General features: G+C 44.7%; 1 protein-coding gene across 2 annotated transcripts in view; it reads right to left on the bottom strand.

Annotated features, from left to right (window-relative positions):
- The window catches only part of ELP3 (elongator acetyltransferase complex subunit 3), a 92675-nt gene that overhangs the window by 46407 nt on the left and 22108 nt on the right, over positions 1-24160 (bottom strand). For both annotated transcript variants that reach the window (XM_035321241.1, XM_035321240.1), the window contains exons 8-9: positions 16891-17052; positions 13453-13579 (exon numbers count right to left, since the gene is read on the bottom strand). In XM_035321241.1, coding sequence (XP_035177132.1) covers positions 13453-13579; positions 16891-17052 — 289 coding nt within the window. The remainder of the gene's footprint in view (positions 1-13452; positions 13580-16890; positions 17053-24160) is intronic.

Raw genomic sequence — 24160 nt, 5'->3', positions numbered from 1 at the left:
AGGTTAAAAACATCCAGCAGCCAAAGGCAAGGTCAAAAGTTAAGGTTTCTAATCACATCGTGGATTTTGCCACTTCCTCCATACTGCGTATTTTCTGTCAATGTATAAAGCTAGCTGATAATGCTATTTCATATTTCAGTGACACTGGCATTAAAAAAGCAAAGTTTCGTATTTATTTCTTATATTATTTCTCAAAATATTCCTCAAGTTTAATGAATAATAATTATTATATGAAATAATTTCAAAAACACAACAAAGCAGCGTCTCCTTCCTTCCTGAACCCCTTTTTTCAGTGTTAAACTTTAAAGAGTTTCTGTAAATCCCGATGTTTAAAGGCTTAACCTTTTCCCATTTGTAAACAGTTTTGATTGAGTCTCTCATGAAACAAAAGGAACTACAAAATGCCAACACATTCGAAGCTTTACTAGTAACTGTAGCCTTTCCTTTTTTTAATTAGACACCTGAAAAGGTGTCTTCAACTGATAAAAACATTCAGGACAGCTTACTGCCAAGACAAATTTAATCCCTTGAGCAGCACCTGTTCAGAGACCACCATCCAAAGCACCTCTGGAGTCAACAGGAGGCTTTCCATCAGGTCTAGGCAGGCACTCGGTCAAGACTTAAATCCACTTCTGCTATCGCCCTGTGATGCGAGAGGCTACAGATGACCCGGAGAGAAAGGATCCCTACACATTTCCAGGCTTTTTGAATCACTTGAGGACGCGGCGTAGTACTCTCACACACATGAATATTCTAAATGGAAACACATACAACTTCAAAGCTACTAAACCAATTTTCTTTGAACTTCCAGTTCTCTCCCCTCTAGCTAAAGACTCTAATCCAAGTAGCACTTAGCACTTCTTGTATAATAAAGATGGATGCTGGAGTAAAATTTTAAATTTGTATATGTAGATGATGGACAGGATGTAAAGGATTGTCACGGTGGTTTCATAATAATAAATACATAGAGATAAATTCAGATCAGTCAACAAAGCTTCTAATGATCTGGAGGTTCATAAACATGGACATTTTTATACCCTAAAATAATGTGTGTCATAACCTTGCCCAATTTATGTGGTAGGAGAGCAAAGTTGAGCACTCTTTCACAGCAAATAATATACTGAGTAACCAGAAAAACTTGGAATTCACCATTTTTTTTTTGCTTCACCTGAGCTCCATTAAACGTACTTTACTTGTAGGAACAGCTGCTCTGCGAATTACAAACCATGAATCTTAATAAGATCCCATCAGCACACATTCAGGCTACAAGGTTATACAAGTTAGCTGCTAAAATGTTTTATGAGAATAGTAATTGATTTTACTAGCATATGCCTTTGTTGTAGAAGTTCCCTGTTATTAAAGCTAATGGCGTCTGCAGGATCCATTCATCCACCACCTCACAAACTCACTGCCACTATGAATAATCAGGGTCTGACGGGTGTAAAGTTAGTCATTTAGATGCCAAGAAGGCGCTGATTTTTCCATCAAGGCAGACGTATCAAAGTGCATGATGGAATCCTTTTGTTCAACTCCCATCAATTGCTTTGAGGCTTATAAATTGCATGACACTGTAATTGTTGTCCAACAAAACAGACATTAGTTAAAAATCAAAAGTCAACATAACACTAATGTGAACCAAGAAAAGCTCAGAATATGAGATGGAATCTGCAGATGAAGTCCTGAGCTCTTCACTTTCACTTTCTTATGTGTTTGCAACAACCTTTTTGCATTATAAATCTGTCAGTCAACCATCTACCTGTTCACAGTCGCAACAGAAAGGTCACAATGATTTGGAATCATAATGAGACCACACAGTGGTTTGGTCCCATTTTCAAGCTTGGTCATAGCGCACATCAGCCAGTATTAAAAGATTTCATCTTTCCATTTTCATCTGATTTTACTGACCACTGTAAGCACAAAAAGAAGAAGAAAAAAGAAATGTTATGAAGAGACCCAAAAGCTGTAGTTCTTCCCCTCGCTCCAAAAAGAGAATGTTTTTATTGGATTCCATTTCATCTTCTTACCAAACAGAGACTCAGTTGCCATCTTTAAACTTCCTGCACCCAAGATGTTCAACTGTTGTAGGAGATATCAGTTATAGGGTAAGCGAAGCAATTTATGTTAAGAGTTTTACAAAAATGTCAGGTTTTGTTAAAAATAAAGGTCACCAAAACCTAGCTATTAATGACTGTCCACTAGAAATGAGGTGCCTCTCAACCTGATTCCATAAACTTGAATTGGATCCTTTACCGTAGTTCCTGAATTAGACAGATGATTAAATTCACATCTGACTGCATTAAAATGAATGGTATCTTAACTCTCCATATCCCAGCGTTCCTTATCTCCATCAGCTGTATTATTTATAACTATTAACAGTGGTAACACTTGAAAGCTACTGCGTTGAGTGACACTTCCAACTCTACAGGGAGTGAACAATCACTTAGTAGTTTAATTATATGCATTAATAGAAGCATGTGGCTCAAAAATGTGGCTCCATTTTAACTTGAAATTTGCATTTTCCCCCTCTTTCTTGTAAATGCTGCTCTAATTAAAATGTAATGATAGGATCTGCATTCACTGATACTTACAATGGCCTACTGACCGAGAAGTAGGGACTGTAATGCCTTTTTACTGCACTTTGTACAGCCTGCGATTACAGACATTGTCAGCTACCAGATGTCACCTGGGAAGCAGGGGAATGCAGTGCCAACAGCGAACCAAGACACAGTCATTTTAAAGTCACTTAACATCACTATCTGTCAATGGAGTGACCTTTGCGACCTGTTAAGAAGTTACCAGGAAATAATAAGATGCTACTTCATAGCTACTCTGGACACCACCTTTTTGTAGACCGACTTCTGATAAATTAGACGTTTTTGGATACAGTTTACCACTCAGTGACAGAATGGTGAAAAAAATCATGATTACTGTAATCCATTTTACGAATCCATGCGTGTTATACACTGTGATCATAGGATCACAGAATATCGGGAGATGGAAAGGACCCAAAAGGATCATATCATTGAATGGTCTGGGTTTCAAATGGCCTTAGAGATAATCTAGTTCCAACCTCCTGCCAGGGGCAAGGACACCTTCCACTAGAGGATGACCTGGCTCCACAAAGGACCACCCCAAAACCAGACCCTATGTCTGAGAGCATTGTCCCAATGCTCTTTGAACTCCAGAAGCTCGGTGCTGTGACCACTGTCCTGGGGAGCCTGTCCCAGTGCCCAACCACCCTCTGGGTGCAGAACCTTTCCCTCACACCCCGCCTGACCCTCCCCTGTCCCAGCTCCATGCCGTTCCCTCGGGTCCTGTCGCTGTCCCCAGAGAGCAGAGCTCAGCGCCTGCCCCTCCGCTCCCCTCGTGAGGGAGCTGCAGGCCGCCATGAGGCCTCCCCTCAGCCTGCTCTGCTCTGGGCTGAACAAACCAAGGCACCTCAGCCGCTCCTCACACGCCTTCCCCTCCAGACCCTTCACCACCTTCAGAGCCCTCCTTTGGACAGCCACTGGTAGTTTTATGCCCTTCTGACACTGAGGTGCCCCAAACCGCCCCCAGTGCTTGAGGTGAGGCAGCAGCAGGCAGAGCAGAGCAGGACAATCCCTTCCCTCGGCCGGCTGCAGTGCTGGGCCTGATGTCCCCCAGGGATCGGCTGTACACCAAGGTGAACACGAGCCAGCCATGGGCCCCTGTGGCCAAGAAGGCCAACAGCATCCCGGGGTGCATTTGGAAGAACACTGCCAGAAGGTGAAGGGAGGTGATCCTACCCCTCAACTCAGCTCTGGTGAGGCTGCACCTGGAGTACTGTGTCCAGTTCTGGGCTCCCCAGTATCAGAGGGACATGGAGCTCCTGGAGCGAGTCCAGAGGAGGACCACTAAGATGCTGAGGTGCCTGGAGGGAGACCTCATCAATGGGTTTAAATATCTGAGGGGAGGGTGTCAAGAGGAGGGAACCAGACTCTTCTCATTGTGCCCAGCTACAGGATGAGAGGCAACAGGCAAAAAAAAAAAATGAAGCACAGGAGGTTTTATCTGTATATGAGATGGCACTTGAGTACTGTGAGGTGACAGAGCACTGGGACAGGCTGCCCAGAGAGATTGTGGAGTCTCCTTCTCTGGAGATATCCAAAAGTCTGCCTGGATGCCATCCTGCACAAAGTACTCGGGGTGACCCTGTTGGGCAGGGGGGTTGGACCAGATGATCTCCAGAGGTCCCTTCCAACCTTGTCCATTCTGGGATTGTGTGATCTCCCAAAGCCACCTGCACGTGGTGCTGGCCACCCTGCTCTGGGTGGCCCTTCTGGAGCAGGGGTGGGATGAGAGGGCCCATACGTGCCTCCAGCCTCAACATTCCCTAATTCTGTACGTGCCTTCCATGCAAAATGAGCACAAAGACAACGCAAAACATTCAGTGGCAATAAGGCAGATGAGCCCGCTATGAAAGGGAACAGCAAGCTCTCTAGTATTTCACCTTTGGCAAGTTGGAGCTTGTTCTGCTGACTGTGCACACCCACTCTGCAAGGTATCTCTAACTGGCATTTATTTTAAATACCTATAATTAAAATACAATTGAAATATTTCTGTAATAGACCCTTGGGAGTTTCCAAAGGTGCCTCGCATTTATATGAAGATGGTATGCTGAAATCACTCGTGCCAAATATAACATTATTTCTGAGGCCTGTGAGGTAAGAGGAGCATTATCTATCCTCAAAGAGCACAAAGAGTTTTTTGGGGAAGCGAATCTATGCTGCAATCAGTAAATCGTGTTGTTGCATCAGTGATGTCTCATGCAAACACACTACAAGGTGGCAACATTTTTAATTAGGCTCCTCTGAAATGTGTATGTTATATCATGAATCTCTATAAAATTGATTCAAAGGCAGGCTTAAAGCAGAGAGAGATCAGCTCGTTTCTGCTTTATGTCTACACTCATGACAAAATCATGGCAGATCGCCTACAGATGTGACCATGGGACAAAAAGTTTCTAAAGCAGAGGATCCCAACCTCCAGCCCTCCAGAAGGTAGCTGTAAGGTATTCTGCAATCAAGGGAGCAAAGGCCATTTTCCAGGTGAACGTTATAATTTTCCTGGCTATTGACAGCTATGTAATAAAAATCCTCTCAGTTCCTGACATATTGAAGCTGTCAAATTTCACCAGAGTACATAAAGTATGATTTTGGAAACTAGTAAGCCAAGAAAACAGTGCCATAAAACCCAACATTTCGGCCACAAAAGGGTCAGTTCTGTGACTATTATTAACACCGTTTTCTAGCCCATCTGCCTGCAAATTTCTTCAACAATAGTATATATTAACGTGAAGAAAAACAGCACATTGTAACACAGTAGGTGGAACAGAAAAGTTTGTTTCACATTCGTCTAGTCTTTAAATTCTGAAGGTACAGGCTCACAGTACTAAGGAAGTTTATCAGTAGCACATCACAGAGGACCCTGATGTCTCATACTGAACTATTACAACAGCTCAAATTAACAAGAACGCACTTATTGGTTGTACTTAACAGAATAATCTATGTGCTCACTTCAGGTTGTTCCAGAAAGCCTCATACATAATAGCCTTTCAATGCCAAATTAGAAAAGTGGATTGGCCTGTTAATGTCCAGAGAAAACACCGTAAAAGACCTTGTAATACACCCTACAAGGCGCAAAAGCTGTAATTCCTCCACCCATCCCCGAGGGCATCCAAACCATGAAGTCCATGTGCCAAAGGGAACTTTGGCAGAAGTGTCTAACAACCTAATCCTCACACTATTTGGCTTCAGAAAGAAAACATTAAACACAAGCAGACCACACTTGGGGTGCAACAATTGCAATGGAGGTGACCTAATTTACAGGAGCATTTAGTTCGCAGATGAGACGTCTTCAGTGAGTTACCAACACTATGCACTTCAGTTTCATAAATACCCGAATTCTAGGCACAGCATAGGAAATTGTCACTGCCAGCCACAGAGGGAACATGCCTGCCTGCCATCCCATACCTTCCACCGTCTCTTTGTGCCCCTGGACTCTTCAGATCTACATGTTGCCTCCTGTCTAACGCTGTCGGATAGTCGCTTTCTGCAAGGAGATCCTAGCGTTTGACAGTCCCGGGCACCACTACAATACAACTCAATAAGGAAAGAGACATTTCACATTTGGGAGATGCCTTGGGCATCAGCAGCATGACCTTGGAGCGTGGTTTTGACTCCTGAACACAGTATCTACGCGAACACCAGACAAGTCTCTCCAGATTGTGCTCACTGCACCGAGCAGCCCCATCTGCTCCGTCTTGCAGGTGCTCCAAGTGACTCTCCATTTATTACGCAGTTCTGGAGAAACCCATGAGAATACCTCAATAAATTTGCTGTGAAGTTTCACCTTCACTTTTCCCGAGCACAGGATTCTGGCCTTTACGATGCTGGGAGGGTCAGCTTTCCCCTAGGGCTAAGTATGGGAAATACAGCATTTTTCATTGTTTTAAGTTAAAACACAAGTTTTGCAACACAGATCACTTTAAAGAATGTCTTCTACCCTAAAAATCATTGAGACCAGCAACTCTACAATCTTTTTTGATAATCTAACCCTCTTCCATCAGACCTCTCCTCTCCGTAACAAGCATCGATACAACCACATGCTCCCTCCCACCCGACTCAGCCCTGCAAAAGCTTCTCTCAGTTATTATGTTCACAGCAAAACCATTACGCTTTCCCATTATGCTTTAAATAAAAGAAAAAATCAAGTCCTTGAGGATTTAATTTGGACATCACGGTTTACCACCCTCATAGTAAGCATACAGTTGCTGCTGCTGAGTTGTGCTAAAATACATATTTCACTAAATGATGCTTTGTTTGCCTAAATGACTAGAAAATTTGCACTCTATCCAAGACGCATCCTTTTATTCCTGTACTGCTTTTCCATTTGGCTTTATGTTCCCAGACATATGCTCATTATTGACTTCAGCAGCAAGGGGCCTTAGTGAAAGAAGCCCAGAAAACAACTTCAGAATGCTGGCTTGAAAACCACCACTTGAATAGACAGAGCAACTGCATGAGCCTACGCAACCCACAGCAGTCTGGGGATTGTTAAGTTCCAAAATGATCTTTTCGTTTGGGTAGAAAAAGGGTCTCGACTGTACCTTTACACTTCTCAGAAGCTTTTTCTGAATGGGAAGCTATTTTAAAGACAGCGATGGTTATTATCATAACTTTTACGGCTGCCATGCCGGAGGAAATTGCATGTGCGGGCAAAATACTAATTCACAAAGACAAAGGAAGCAATCCAAGCAATCCGAAACGCAGTTTTTCCACGCAGCCTTGCAATTCATCACGTTAACACTAAAAGGTACAGCAACACGTACTGTGTCTGGGCAGCACGACGCAAGGTAGCTGCAATCACGCCGCCAGTGAAATCCTCACCCTCTGCATCTTCTGGTTTAAGTGGTGACACCCTACCCAGGTCACGCATGGATCCCCAAGGGATGCAGAGGAGAAGGGACCAGTTTTACCTGTACGGTTCAACTGATTCAGCTCTTCTCTTCCCACACATCATCACACGGAGGGTTGCAGCACTAACTTTTACTTTGTTCTCACATTGCACGTACCCAAAGAGAGAAATCTGACGTGCTTTATAGGAAACCTACCGAGAGCTGCCGCAAACACACCCGGTGAGCAAATAAAAGTGGGTTCCACACAGACGCTGGAAAGGGAGAGAGGCTTTGTGCACGCAATTTGACCATCTGCAGCAGCGGGCACAAACTGGGCCTTTATCTAGACATTTTATCCCCAGAAATATGAGCGCAATTATCTGTGAAAACAGTTTCTAAAAATAGCCCGCGCCTTACTACCACGCTTCCCATTAACATAAAAAATTACCATGGCGTTGGCCACAGCTCATGAAACTATAATTGTCTGCGAACCGAAGAGCTTTTTAGCTCTAACGCTTAGGAAGTCTCCAAGAGAAGCTCTGGTAACTGTTGGAGAAGGACTGATCATTAAACACTGCCTAATCAGTTTCTGTAAATGTGCCCGTGAAGGAAAAAAAAAAAAAGAGAAGAAGAAATTTTCAGAGGTAATGCTGGCTACCTGCCAAAAATAGTGTTTCAATGAGACGTTCAGGAGGAACTGAAAGGAAAATCATTTACCCCACTAAACATTTCAGAGAGATATTTAAAAACGGAGATAATTGTCTTCCCAAAAGAGCACAAAAATCAATGGAGATCAGCAGTTTAAGCGTCTTTTATTACATTTATTAAAAGCTCCTGATAGCGCTGTAATAAATTACCTTCATTATGACTTTCAACTCCTTAATAAAAATGAGAGCCCTCCGGAAAACTATCTCCTTATTTACAGCTAAAGGTGATACAACAGTATTTAAAGTTCTACAACACCAAATACATTACAGAGAGGAACAGTCATATCACCCGTTGCCTTACTTGACCACTCTACTTCTCTCTGACGTTCACACGCCAAAATAAAGCTGCAGCCCTCCGCTTAACTTAAGCTTGGATGCATCAGGCTTTTCACTAAAATTAGCCCATTTCTGAGAAATGCTTATTTAGCCATTCCTTCAGGAGGAAAAGAATACAGCCTGACACATGAGTGTAGGAAAAGGAATTTTCTACCAGACTAAAATAAGCCAGCGATGGCATTTTATTTAAAAACCGTGAGAATGGCTCTAATGAATTGAACCAAATCTCTTCAGCCCGCTACTTGTCTCCAATACAGACTAGTACATGGCCCTGCCTATGCTTTTCCCATCAGCTTTTTGTTTATACGAGCCTTCAGATGGAAATGATGTGGCCAGAAAACCTCCCCGCAGGAGGTTTTCTCTTCGCAAGGAAAGGAAGGTTCTGCCAAAGACTTGCTCTGACACTTCCTCTGACCCTTCCCACACTTGAAACTTCTCATCTTCTGGCCCATCTCCCTGTTCCTTTTCCTTTTTTCTGTTCTCTCAGTTTGTTTCATCTACATAGGGGCTCTGAAGTCATTTGAGATGGGCTTACAGACATCCCTTGTGAAGAACCAAGATGAACCACAGTGGTAAAGCCTGCAGAGACCACTAAAAATAGAGCAACCACTGCCTTCTCCATTAAGAAATGTTACTTGCTTAGTAGTATTTATACCAGAAGAGATACAGCTTGTCGATGATGCCACTCAGTGACTCTGCAGAAACAGAATGAGGAATTAGCAACAGCAGCCTGGGAATTCTTTAGCCTCCTAAAGTTTTTGCTTAAATCCAAAGTTCTGCTTGGTAGCCCCGTTGGCAAGTGTGATTCATGAATCCTCCCAACCATTTACCCCTAGAGTCACCTCATCCCTCTCGTGCTACAACAGCAAAGCCGAGTGTTTATCGCGTTCCGCAGAATGAGGTGTCTGCTCTGGTAACAATTCCATTATTCCCGCTGAGCCCTTGATTTATTCTAGCTATTATTCTAATTATTTTCTCCGACCACCTGCTACGTGAGGCACTGCAAAGCGGTCTTATCGGCTCTGCTTGCGTTTGCTAGCTGGAAGCAGCAAGAGTGCGCGTGTGTGCGTGAGTGCACGCTACCTGACACGAGGACACGGGCGGTGGGAGGGAGCCGGGGATGCTCCCTCCTGCAGCGCGTTCCCATCTTTGGAATGGGGTGAAAAGACCTGAAGGAGAAAGGAAATCCTCCGAGGCTATAAAAAGCATCTGTAGTAGTGGGAAAAAAAGGGGCATGCTGGGGGAAGGAAGGGTGGAGAAGCAGAACGTAACTGGTACATACAACCAGGACAACCACTCTGGTTAAAAAAGGAGCTGTAGTAATCTTTATGCTGAAGGGAGACGGAAAGCCAGCCACCTCCACCTCACTATAAAAGACAGAATACGCACTTATAACTACAAGGTGTATCTAATATACTCGCTCCTATCAATAAGTCACACTTTTGAATAATTACTAAAACACTTTCCAGGAGTGCATTTGCTATACTCACACAAAACTTTGAAAGCCCAGATGTGCTTGCAAAAGAGGGACCGATGGGCATCGTAGCTGCAGGATGGAAGAGGCAGGTAACACTTCAAAATCAATAGGTCACGAGGGACAGAAGCAATGTTACTCTTGAAACCATAATTACCTGCTCAATTTGAAGAAGCACCCAGTATTTTTAGTACGCAGTCAGCACAATCAGCAGGTTATTATCTTCCCAGGAGAAACCTCCACATTTAATCTATCAACGGGTAATGGAGGCAGTGTTTAGACCTCCTCCTAAAGTCATCTGGGTTCCTTTTTGTCCTCCCCTTCCCTGGTCTGAAAAGTGCACGACTAGAAAGGAAGTCAGCATCGCAGCAATTTATTTTCTCTGAGCTTATTTAGAACTACCAGAGAAGCAAAAATCTATAAGGCTCCCTGATAAGGCGCAGGTGTCTGTCCCCAAAAAGTCAGAGGTAGCTCATAGCAAGACACACATTTGTGTGAATTAGGAGAATAAAGAACCACAAACTGTGTACAAGAGCACTCCTCCTCCTCGCGAACAGCTTGGTGCTGTTGCAAGAACACAACAGATGCTCTCCTCTTGGTTCCTCTCTTTGTTCTCACATTAGTTTTACGCAATGGAAGTGTCTAAATATTTACCAGCGCGGACTAACATTTACACAGCACGACGTAGAAGTTGTTTCTAACAACTCAAAGCTATGATAGAAAATTTTGGGTAGGAAACAGAGAGCGTACTCGAGCTGAATCCCCAGGAAAGGAGGAATTGCTGTCTGCTGTACGCTTCGATCACGTTTGCCAGTGCAGGGCTGTGGAAAAACAAAACAAAACGAACGGCTGTTTTCACCCTCTCCTCTCTCTTATTTAAGACAAAGCGTCATTTAAAAATAAATTATAAAGCATTTAAGATGGGATGAGAAGGGCCGAGGAGGAAGGGAAATGGAAAGGATGCCTCTTGTTTACCGTTCCATCTTGAAAGGTGTCACAGTGATCCACAACCTCTCCACTCTCATTCCCTGCAGCTCTGTCTCCTGAAAGGCACAGCCATCACTTAGCTGCCCATCAGCCTCGCAGACGCCTCTTTCGCACAGGTTTCTTCGTGCACTGGCTGGTCTCGGAGCACAGACCCTGTGCACCTCTCTAACACGTGCATTTTGGTTCCTTCTCCTCTCCTTTCCCAGACTTTCCTCTCTTTGAACCAACACCGGTATAATCCCTCTCCAGGTTTCTGTGCCCTAGCTCCTCTTCCCCAGCAGCTCACCTCTCCAAGCCCTATTTCTCCTCCTCACACTGCAGCATTCACATTGCTTCTTGAGGGCTTCATCCTCCACGCCGATTACTCCTCCTCCAGCTCCTCATCTCTACACTCACTGGCATCCGATCTTGATTTGATCTGCGAGTCCTGCTTCAAATTTCTCAACTCATTAACGAGGTGTCGCTTGAGCTGGCCACCCCATCGCCCTCTCTGCATCCTTGAATCCCCCTCCTACGCTATCACCGGGTTTTCTTTTTCCATTGCTTTGCATTTCTTTTCCCCTCCAGCCAGCCTTTAGGCTGATTCCAGCCCCTCACACCAAAATTCTGATCCGCTCTTACCCCTTCCTTTTCTAAGACCAAGGATTTCTTAATCAGCAACATGCTAATTCCTTCCTGCCACGTTCCAGAGCTGGCACACCATCAACTCGGATGCCCTCCCAGCTCCTAAAGCTGAGATTTCTCTTGCAAAGGTATTCTAGACAAGGTGACCTTCTCTACTCTGCTTTCTCCTCTTGCTTTTCTATCCTAACCTCCATTTTCCCAGCGTTCTTTTAATCCCCGCAGGCAATTCCAGCCTTTTTGCCACATTCTTGTCTCCTCTTCCCGAGGGCTTTGCCTTCTATTCCTGCAACAATTGTCAGTAATAAATGGAGAAAATCCAGCAGGGCCCTACCCTTCCCCTGACAGGCAGGGGAGCCCTGCAGCCTGCACATATTGCAGGCAGTTGAGCATCCCTTGAAGTTAAGCAGCGCCGGGAGATTACAACCAGAGCGCTCGTGCACTGCTAGAGGAGCAACTCCAGATCCTACCGTGGGAAAGCCCTGGCCGTTTGTCATGGATAAGCAGCAAAGAGTAATAATCATTAAAGAAAATAATCCTTTCTATAGGAGCTCGAAATTCTGCCTTAAATAATTCCTCCCTCTTCGGTTTTACATCTTGCAAATACTTCAGATTACTGCGTCCCCTTTGCTGGGTCTCATCCAAGGATCGCTCTTTAAATCTTTCAGTCGCTATTGCTGTTCTTCCGTCATAAATCCTCCCCAGCCCAATACTACTCCAAGTAATGACAGGCCCATAAAGAACCCCGAACTACAGCTGCAACTTCACTAGCTATTGAGTCGGGCTTTGCCATACCCTGCAGCACAAGTAATTATAGGAAAACACAGCTAATTTGATGTCCGCTCCTACTCTTTATCTCCTCTAGCATGATGAGAAAATAATCCAGGAGCTACAGAAGTCTGGGGCATGAATTTTGAGTTGAATTCACTTTCGGGTGTCACTGACCTCATCCTTACTTTTCTGGGCATGGTCCGATCACTTTGTCCCAGCCTCCTCATGTTGACAGATGAACATAATATTTACTAAGTGCCATCTGTGTTTATGATGTGCTCGAGGAACCCGCACAAAATCTCTTACAAAAAGTACCTACCGCAGGTTTCGGAACTTCCCCCATGTGCTGTACAGCCGCATTCTGGGCTGCTTCTTTCTAGAAGTGTCTGTCTGCAGCACGCCAGGAAAAAACATTGTTTCCTGCCTGAACTTCGAATCAATACTTTCTGTTGCATTGATAGTTTAGTGCCAGAAAGCACCTAGTCTGACCTTGCAGAGAAATATCCCTCTGATTCCTACATCGTGACTGCAATTTCTGAACTATTTTAAACAGACAACCCACTTGGACTTGAAAATAATGAGATCGTGAAAAAAAAATATCTACCACATTACAGGGAATTAAGCACTTTACCTGGTAATGTTTACCATTTGCTCTTCGTTTCTCATTTCAATTTCTCTAGCAATAATTTTATATTTTCTTCCACATCGTTGATAAAGCTATTGAGCAGCACTGAGCCAAGAACAGAGGTGCCATATCATACACCTGTACACTCTACTCTGCAATTAATTACCTTCGAGATAGTATGCTTTTAACTTTGAAACATGCCACTGCTGTAAAGCCAAGGGAAGAAAACCGTCTTGGAAAAAAGCAAGAGCCCTAGTTAGCGTTGGAAGAGCTATATTCCACCGAGACCTGAGTGACTCAGTCTTTCATGAGGCAAGGATATAATTTTCTGGATGAAGTAGTTCAACAAATCTTTCTCACCCTCCACCTTCAAAAATGAATTTTAAATTGTTTGTCCTCAAGAAATAATTCCGGCCCAGATCCTAACTAATAGCTGAGCTAAGAAAGAGAGGCAGAAGGAGACGGAACAGCTGGAACGAACCAGAAGCTCCTGGTGATCCTAAGCCATACTCACGACAAACTGGTCCGTGTCCCTCTCAAGCCCCATGTTTGGTAAGTCGGGCATCATGTGTGCCACCACTTTGAAGCCGGCATCCTTGGCTAAGTGAAACGACTCGCACACAGCCTTCACGGTGTGACCTCTGGGAAGAGAGAAAAGGAGAGATTTAGAGCCCCCGACACCCAAGACAGGCAACCCAGGTCGTACAGAAAAAGGCACATTTTGCTATGTTTAATTCGGATGGTTTTCCAGGAAATGAGCAGGGATGGGTTTTATTATCAGTTCATCACCGTTCAAGTCTTGGAACGGGGCTGCTATTAAGGTAAACTAAGCTACTGGAGTAGGTTTTACTCTACCTACAAAAGTAGGTTTTATTCTTTGTAAAGGTTTGCTGCTTCTGCAGCAGGTGAGCCACCCCGAGAGTACAGCTTTCCAAACCCCAGCCTGAAAAACTTCCAAAAGCTGCTGAAATACTGTTTGTGAAGGAGATGTCACAGCACAAGCTAGGAGACGCGGCGCTGAGGACTCTGTAAAATCAGAATAAACTATAACCAGCAACAAAAGCAACAGAAAGGGGGAAGGATGGCGGCTACGTAGAACCTCGTAGAAGCTCGTTGGAAAATCGTCCTCGCAAGAGGCTTGCCAAACTCTCATGTACTCCCTTTAGAGCCAAAGGAACAATTCTCAGGTTCTGAGGTGTCACACCTCCAAGACATGGGCTGCACTGGGATTCGGGCAGCATTTCGTGTTCTTCCCTGCCATTAAACCACACCAACTCAGGCTCGCTCTGCAGGAGCTCGCAGAGAGTGGGAGCCTGCAGGGCTGCAGGGGCAAAGGCTGAATCACACCTCACTCATCAGCCTCTAGCAAACCTCTCCATCCTCCAACGCTTAGGGAGCCTTCTCCTGCCTCCGCAACAGCCACCCCTCCGACTGTGAGCAGCTCCGGGGAGGTGCCCATCACACGGGATCTCCCCATGAAGTCCTTGCTGTTGCTGTCTCCCAGCTGCGAGGGCTCTCCCGGTGCTGGCTGACGCTTCCAGCCGTTTCTGCCCCGTCAGCATCCGCCGCCGCCGTCTTCCCATCGCGCTTGCCCACCAGTTCACCCTGCCTCTTGGAATTCCTTGCCAACAGATCAGCTCAGCGGGCGGCTCTTCCTCTCCTCGAGAGTCTTCTGGATGAAAAATTGATGCCATCTGGGCATCTCCACAACTGCCTGCCTTCTGCCGAGACCTGATGTTAACCAAAGCAAACAGCCACTTCCCTTGGTTTAAGGACCTTTCCCTCTCTCTCCACTGGTAGATTCTGCCTCTGTTAACCCCCTACCTGTAGTTTTATTAATGATTTTTTTTCAGAAGTGTTATGGTGTTTTTCCGAGACTGTTCAAGGACAGTATTACTCAAGACCTTGAGTAGCCTGAGGGGAGTAAATGGGAGACTTGCTTCATAAATAAAAATTATTTTCTTATTAGAAGTGGAATCTGAGCTGCATCAATAACTTGATTATTTGATGCCTAGATCTGTTCTTGAATATTTTTCTGCCTCACAGCCACCCAAAGCACTCAAAAACCTCGCTAATGACTTATGGAACATAATAGAAAGTAATTTCCAAACAGTTAGCCTAATTGGTTGTAAGCTGACATTTTGCTACGAGCGAAATATTAAAAGTTTAAAGCAAAACACATCCCCCACAAAGCAGGAGAACAGAAGCAAAACGAGGTCATTTCCGACGAAAAAGAAAACTTGAATCACTCTTCTCTAAAACTATATTCATTGTTCAGCAGTGTTGGAGTGGGGCACACGAACCAACAGCCTGTGTTGTCTCTGCTGTGAGAGCCTGCAGCAAAGCCTTTTAGGAATTCTGCAAGCAGCTTTGAGAATGTCAAAAACGTTTAAAAATATCATTCCATCCAGGGTTAGTCCTGAGTGAAACAGTCAGTAATATACTACTTCATTCTTCTTCTGATTCATCAGCAGGAAATCAAGGGCTCATTAGCAAATTCACAAGCCAGAAGTGACATGCGGCTCTGAGTGATTTATGGCACCGGCTCCGATCTAACACACAAACCGCAGGAAACCCGAAGATGACTGCAGCGATAGCGAAGTGGAGCTTTCCAGTCCCACTTCAGGAGAGGGCACCTTTGAAAAGGAACTTGTGAAAAAAAATAAAATAAAGATTTTTAAAAGCCTCAAAGAAATGATTTGTTAAATTTGCAGTGTGGCAGAAGTAACCGTTAGTGAATACAACCCGCCGAAAAGTAAGATCTAGCTCAGGATGGATCTTTTCCTTTGGAAAGCTCTGACATCTAGAGGAGGAAAATACCACCTATAAATGCTAGCTGCCTGCTCTTGGACTACTCAATAAATGGCTTTTCCAGTGCAGTAGCCGGACTGTTTCATAGTAGTGACGTCCTGAGCTTCCACGCACAAGCAAAACTACAGCTCAACCCGCAGGAAGCAACTCATTTGGGATTCTTCCTTTAAGCCTCTGGAAGAAAATGTCCAACGTTTTCAGTTTTGCACTACTGCCTTTAAGGTAGGTATTAACAAAAATGTGTTTTGCTTATTGAACCATACCGCTTCTGTCATTATCTACGATTATGGTTATGAAATGTCTGCGGTCGCTGACTGGAATAGGCAATGAGAACGAAGGCAAGTTGTACAAACGTCAGACGTGAAAAAAGGATCAAGAGGAGAATTGTTTCTATCAAAATATCATCAGAAGTATCAGGAAAAAAAAGGGAAGTACGGTGAAAGAAAAAGATTAGCTTTCTTGCCTCTAAGGGATGGGATGAACAATGTATTGCACACTCTACTACGTAGGACAGCTGCGCTTTTGGCCACAGGTCCAAGATGACAAGGAATAAATCACAGGCTTCTTCTGAACCTATTTTGCCATCGCCAGACGTGTTGTCACCACAGAATGACTGGGGTTCATCCATCAACAGGTGCTGCTTCTCACTGTGCTTGCCACCGTCCTCTCTCCTCACCCATGCTCAGCAGAGTAAGGTGTCCGGTGCAGGCAGCAGGCTGTTTGCTGGCAAAGAGCCTCCCAGAGGTTACACTGCATTGTATCTGCTCGAGACTAAAGACTGTGAGTTATGTAGGATGAGAATTACAAGTTCTCCCCGGGCACATTTTCTCCTTCGCAATACTGCATTTATTTATGAAGCAACAACAACAACAAAAAGAGAGCAATGTACAATGCAGGAAAAGATCCTGAGTTTAAAATCTCCCAAATAACTCCATTTTCTTATAACATGGTCTACACAACGCCTCAACGGGTTCCACGAAGCCGCTGCACTTCGTTCCTTTTTCTTAACAGACGTACGGCCACGCAAGCAAGAAAACGAGCCAAACATTTCCATATTTGACCTTAAATGGGTACTCAAATAGAGCTGCCGCTCCGGAGCATTTCAAAAAGCATACCCCAAGCATCGAATGTTTCTCCTCACCTGTTGGTGTCCCTGGCCACGTCCTCGTAGACGCTCTGCACTCCGATCTCCAGCCTCGTGCAGCCGTAGGACAACATGTCACTCAGATGCCGCTTCAGGCAGTAATCGGGCCGGGTCTCTATTGTTATCCCGATGCATTTGGTCAGGCTTCGCTCTGAGTACCTGCAACAAAAACCATCCTCTATTAAAAGTGTGAAGGTGCCGCAGGTGACCAGAGAAGTTTCCGGTATCTTCCAGGTGAGTTCTTTGCAGTCTCCATCAGAATTAAAGTCCAGGTTAAAAAAAACAATGATCCCAGCAGCCAGGGGGCTGCCGACCTTACTCCAACACACACCTGAAACAACACACAAATACACGTGGTAGTAAAGCTCTGGGGTTTGCTGTGCACAAGAGCTGACCATGGTACAGCCTTGCAGGGCAGTTTTCAACAGCACCAGCTAGGTAGATGCTCGCAGAACGGAGTGAGCCTTCGGTGCTTGGCGTCACCCAAGCAAAAGGGGAAGTCTGAGTAGGAGATGAGAAGTGGGTTTGGTTCTGGGGATGGACCAAGGATGGTCTGAGCACTCGTTCCTGCTTACAACCACAGAGGATCTCACGTTAGGGAGATTTTGGTGTAGTTGGGACATTTTTGTTCAATCCTACAGCACACAGATAGACCGCAGGGATTAGGCCGAGAGCCAGCCGTGATCTGAAAACATACAAGCCATGAGAAACGACACAAATCATCGCCTTCCTGAGCCAGTCGCAGGCTCTTAGCTTCATTGAGTCTAACGCTGAAACAGAACTCACTGGTAGCCTTTTTCCCTCCTCACCCCCATTTATCACTGGATGTCTACCAGAGACTAATTGCTCCAGCCAGCGTAGAAATCCTCTACTGATGACAAATGGTAAGTTATTGACCTACGAGGGAGTAAAACAAAAGAAAAAGGAATCCAAAGCTGCCTTGAACCAAAGTTCGCAACGGGAAACCATAAATCAAGACGAACTCCTACACCACCAGCAGAGGTGATATTCATTTCCATTTATGAACCATTTCACTTGCCTCCCCCCCCAAAGAGTCACCTCTCCTGCAGAATATGGTGGTTGTGTAAGAGGACTGCAGCACAGGGGGAGAAGATTTACAGCAAGAAGAACGAAACTTCCTCATCTGAAGCCACTGGAAACGGCGGAGGCAATCTGGATAGTTCCCAAAGTGTGATGTGGGCAGGATTAACGGCTACCCTCCGAGAAGAGCATCGGGCTCCTTACTGCTCCCCGGATGATGAAGATCTCGGTATTCCTATTAAACGTTGCTGAAAAGAGGACACCTTGAGTGAGAGAGAGGCGTTACGGTGATACCTGACAGGGCACTGCACACCGAGAGCCATCGGGATGACCAACTTCAGCTCTTTATCAGGTAGTTTGTAAGGATCCATCACCTGGTTTCTGGCGCTGGATGGCTGGAGACTTCGGAGTCAAAATAAAGCTCCGCAGAGTCTAACTTTCAGCGTGGCGGAGGTCCGATTTGACCAAAAAGAGGGAAAATAAAGGCAAAAAAAAAAGAGCTGGATTCAGACTCACGGGCAAAAATTCCATTCAAACTGATACAGCCTAGGATATTGGGGGGGGGTAGGCAATAATGGCTGTCAAAATAAGCATCTTTAAAAAAAAAACACAACAACATAAAACATTTCAGAGTTTGTGGCTCACTGATCTGACAGACTAACAGAGCGCTTGTTTATCGTGCCAAGAGAAACGCTGCCAATGTGCGATTCGTTAACATCAGCCTGAAAATATGCTCACTTTTAAAGACGCCGTGTTTTGCAAGAATGAAACCGAGAAATTTTAGCTAAGGGAAAATAATAAAAAAAATAAGTCACCGGATAACTCAGCCATCGTGCCAGAGGGGACGTGCCCGTATTAAGCACCTGCAATCATGGCTGGAAATACAGAGGGGAGAAAAAGTAATTATATTTCCCCCCCCCGGAGCAAATTTATAGCTGAGTTATAAAATGTTGAATCTAACGAACGCCGGCAGACCCCAGAACTGTAACACCTACTGAGGGCACCGGCAGGGTTTCAGTAAGTGCCAGGGCTGGCAAAATTGTCTTGTCCAACTCAATGCTGGAAAGAGACGTGCGTCTTAACTATGTTCTTTTTATTTATTTGATGTTTTATTTATTATTTTATGCAGTGCACAGGTAGAGCACAGCCTAACACCTTGCTTTATTAACACAAAAGCTTGAATCGAGTGGCCCACGGTTAATTAAGGCTACGAACTTCCTTCAACTAACTGGGAAAGAGCAAGAAGCATGCGATCGTCAGCCACCCACCGAAGGCACTTCTGGCAACACTTTTTCATCATTTCCTGAGTAGAAGAGAATAAAACTGACTTTTCTGCTCCCTTTTTGTGACTTTTGAACTTGAAACGCTCCTTTAGATCGTCATCATTTTGTTCCATTTGCAAAAAGAGCGGCTCTATTCCGCTTGAAATGCAATCCTAAAACTAAGGGAAGGCACAAATAGTGAGACTACAAATTAAGAAGGCAAACAGAGAGCACCAGAGGTGGACATGGATTAAGATCTTCACCAGATTCACGTAACCTGGCACTGTATGGAAGGAATCATCAATCAGTGCCCTTAACAACGGTAGCGATTATTAGTACGCAGCATACCGCTGCATTACACAGCTATTTTTTTCTCATTTTTAGAAAAATAAATCTGCCAGTATTTAACGTTTAAGCTCACCGCTTCCCTGTGCATGGCCAGCACCTCCACTGCCAGCCAGGCTTTCACAGAAAGGGCCAACGGTGAGCTACAAAACAGAGCTCGGGGGCCTGAAAAAGGCAGAAAATACTCTTTAGAAGGTTATCTACTAGGTGTGGGATTTACATTGAGACAGAGACTGTTTTTTTTTAAAATCAGAATGGCAGAATTTCTTATTTCAAAACACAGTCAGGTTCTGAGACAGATCCAACAGAGAAAAAGCAATGACAAACTGATATATACTTGACTAACACTTTATTTATTCATTTTTTGAGTGGAGAAAGCGTTTTTTTTAAAGTGTACCTTTGAAATCTAACCCTGATTTGCGCATTTCAAGTCCTAATTTTTAATTTTTTATTATTAACCAATGATTTCTGTAGTAATTTGCAGTAGATTTGCTATTTCAAGACTGACTTTGCTTATTGCCTACCTCTTCCTCTGTCTTTCATGATGAAGCTGCCTGCCTCACCCAGCAGCAGACCCACACTGGTCCTTCTTTGCTGACAACGTACCTACGGACGTGAAGTCCTTCTTGTTGCTCTACAACCCCGTGGAGTTTCAGCTCCAGCTAAGCTTTCCTTACGTCCCCCCCTGCCTGCTTGTATCCCTCCTGGGTACCCCATACAGAAATCCCCCCAAATTAATCATGCTCCACCACATCGCAGGTACCGGTGTGTCAGACTACACTGAAGGAGTTTTGTGTATCGTTCATCAGCTGCCAGGATTAAAACATACACTTTTTTTTTGGCCTTGTCTCAGGACTATCTCCATTTTTTTAAGCATTCTTCTCGTTGCCTTTGATATCAAAAACAGCCAGAGAACTTTGCAGACACACCAGTACTAAATCCAGATGGGATATGATTTGCCTATTCCTATCCAATTTTCCACTATTTATACAGTCAAGGGTAATTTGGCTGCTGAATCATACAGAAAGCTCATGATAATGTGACTTAACTCCTCAATCTTTTCTAGATATTTCGCTGCTTCTCGGAATAGAATCCTGCCCCATTCCTAGAAAAACAGCTTTATTTTTTTTCCCCATAACAAAGTACCCAACTTGCCCGTATACAACATACTATGGAGTACAGATGAATCCCTTCTTCGCCCATCTCCAATATTGATAGCATCTGCCAACCCTTAGAAAATTGCTATTTTAACACAAATATTAAACACGAGGCCCGGAGGCAAAAACAACAGAATCCTATTAGAAACCATTCAGGTCAATGACAATAATTTTCGGCAATGTCTGTTTTGAAAATCAGTGTAATGAGTGACATGTTCTAGTCTCTGTTTTAACGTCAAAATACCTCACTCAAGCCAAATCTCTTGGAGAAGTTTAAGCACGTTACGCTCAACTTTTCCAAAGCCCCGTAAGCTCGCTAACAGGATCCAGTAACTCATCGTGATAATGGAAATGATGGATTTGACTTGCCTTAATCTTTAAAACTAACAGACATCGAGCCACATATCCTGCAGGAATGGCACGCTAGCCAAGGCACACATTAAGAGGGAGCTGACGCTATCCAAGCAGGCAGACAGGCTGAAAGCAGATAGCCACAGCTCCGAAAAGAGAGACTGCAGGATATTTGGTCACAAGAGGTTAAGGTGACCTTGCTGATGACTAAGGCAAACAAACCTATGATTAACTGAAGACCGAAAGAAGTAAGACACTGAAAGTCCTGAAAAATGAGATGAGCCCAACAAGCTGAAAATTGCACCCAGGATGGTCTTGTACGTACACGTCGACCAGGTTTGCAGGTTCATTCTGGTGTTAGTCTTTGCGATCTGGACTTCTTCCAGAATCTGAGGGTGGAAATGGATTTTGTCTTCTCGAGCAACAACAGACACCTTGCGGTGTTTCACCTCCTTCCATGGAACAGGCTTAGTGCTCCACCTTCAAGATTTTCTTTGGCTTTTGAAGTCACGTTGGAATGTCCTGGAGGCACCTTTCACAGGACCGCTGGGCTGGATGAGTTGCTCTGCATCCCTCCCTTCCTTCCCTACAGACAGGTACACCTAAAAACTTCTCGGTTTTTATCACAGCAGTGCTGAGGAATCCCAACTAAGAATCCCAAATCTGTCACGCTCAGAGAACAATCAGAAATCAAGATAAGTATACGGCACAAGATGACAGCGGGGCAAATTTAATAACAGACTAACCGCAGAGATGAATTATACAAATGAAAGAGATGCTAAGCCATACAAATGAAGCAAATGAGATCCAAACAAACCTTACGATTAGCACAGGCATAGCTGGTATAAAGTCAGTTTTCTGCATGATTACAGAACTGTCTGAATCAAGATGAGGCACAAGAAAGACTATTAATTGTAATCATTAGAGAATAATTGAGTGAATTTGCAGGGAAAGCCGGTACATAAGACAGACCTTCAAATCAGAACCTGCCTCTTAAATAAGCAGGGATTTTAGACCAAAAAAGCACCTTTCTCTCCACCAGACACAGCAGTTTCACAGAGGCTTGCAGGTACTTTCTCATTTAGAGAAATAACAGATGGCACGGTCCTGACATAAGAAAACCTCCTTCAACAAAGCCTCTCCTCTCTCTCATTTCAACTCTGGTCTAGGGACAAAAGTCTTATCAGCTCAGGGACCCCGAACATCAAAGAATCAATTACTTACAAGAGATCCTACAGCAGCATCCAAACTCCCTGGCTGGGATTGGCGGCAGGATGCCGGACCATGCAAGAAGACTTGCCTTGTCCCAGGAAGCTCAGAAAAGAAAAAGTGTAAAAATCAAGCGAGTTAACGCAGGGTGCGCACAGCGTGGTCACCACATGCCTTTAAAACGTTTATCTGCTTTACAGATTTCAAGTAGGAGACTACCTAAAGAGGAGGTAAACATAAAAAGAGCAGGAAAAGACACAAAGAGCAGCAGAAGCAGTTGAAGGGCAGCCCCAAGGAGAAACAATCACCAAGAGCAAGAAGCCGTTAGGGGTTCCTGGCTATGTGGAAGGAAGGAAGGGATGTAGAAGATGGTTCAGAAGCCAGATAAAACCTTCTCAAGGTGGAGTAAATAATGATGTTGCTCGTATTTCTTGACCAGCATTGTTGCTCATGCATTGCCCAGCAGCAGCGATTTCCACACCACATGGTGCTCTGAACTCTTACACGTCCCAGCCGGCAGTCCCAGCTCGGCTGGAAAGGGAAAGCGATGAGCGGTGCTGCTCCAAGAAGAATTAAGTATGAAATCCTGCCCTAGGAGAGGTGCTCAGGGGCTGGTGGAAAGAGGGAAGTGTTGGAGGGCTGCGTGGGAAATGAAGAATTTTCATCAGGGACCAAAGGAGCCCTCAGCAGAAGGCTCTTGGCCTCCAAGTTTAGCTTGGAGCAACAATGACCATGAAGTTGAGCAACAACGGCTGTGAATGTCCAGCATCTCCAGTAAGTCTGGCTTATTCCCCCCCAAAAAAACACTTCTCATGACCTTGAATTTAAGGAGCAATGCCCAAAAGGAACCCTGAACCACAGGCGTGCAAGGCAGACGATGATGTCTACAAATACAGCATTGTGCCAAAAGTTTGTGCCCCGGGTTTCTGGAGGAGAACCTGCTGGTAACCGAGCACACCCGCGCCTTCTGCACCACGTCCTCACCCGTTCCAGAAACGGCCTCCTTCTTCCTGATCCCCCCTAGCTGTGCTTTATTACCACGCCGCTCCCTGAGACGCAGCTTGCGATAATTAATTCAACAGCTACCATTTCCTGCTGGTAAACAGAACAGGTGGTGTCTTACTCACCAGCCGGGGTTCAAAAGTTGCATTTTTGATGATTGCCCAGAGCAGGTATTTCTGAGAGCTCAAATGCCAGTTATTCGGCTTTCTGCAGCTCCCTTTTTATTACAACATTTCAGAGTTTTCTTTATCACCGCTACCGCGAGTATGACAGACTGCTTTGGTGTCTTAACAGCGTCAGGTCCCCAAGGTTCAGCTCTCAGGTGCTGAAATCTTACATTTGCCTAAAATACAGTAATTTATTGGGTAAAATGGAACTTCCCAATTTTGATAAAGTAACGGGATTTATACCTGCTAAAAGATAAGTGAGAACAGATCTTTCTTTTCCCCCGAAATGCCACTAACAGTTAAGCCACACGTAAACACGCTCCCTCCTGCTGGGTAACCCGTGTGGTTAGGGTCTGTGTTTAAAATATCACCCGTTCTGAAGCAAAAACCCCAGAACTTACTGGTTTGCTCCCTTTCTTAATTTGTTTACCACGTTGCAGCAGCACTGAATGGATCTGACATCAGAAAAGCCTGGGAAGAAAAAGCTCAGCACGAGCAGAGGCAGCACAGCTACATTAAGGCACTGCAGACCCACCTCGAACAGGGCTGTTTGCACGGAGTAATTAACCGCCTGGCTCTAACAAAGGGGAGGGAGCGGTATTGGCTCTGAGGGAAGGGCAGGGGGGTTACGTGGTTTATTTTTGTACCGTTCACAGCTTTCACAGAGCACCAGCGTGTGAAGGACCTCAAGGCAGGGAGGCTGGAGAGAAGGACCTCCATCTGGGCAGAGAGG

This window comes from Oxyura jamaicensis, chromosome 3 (assembly GCF_011077185.1).
Source record: "Oxyura jamaicensis isolate SHBP4307 breed ruddy duck chromosome 3, BPBGC_Ojam_1.0, whole genome shotgun sequence".
Classification (NCBI taxonomy): Eukaryota; Metazoa; Chordata; class Aves; order Anseriformes; family Anatidae; genus Oxyura; species Oxyura jamaicensis.
This window is presented reverse-complemented; position numbering and strand designations above follow the sequence as displayed.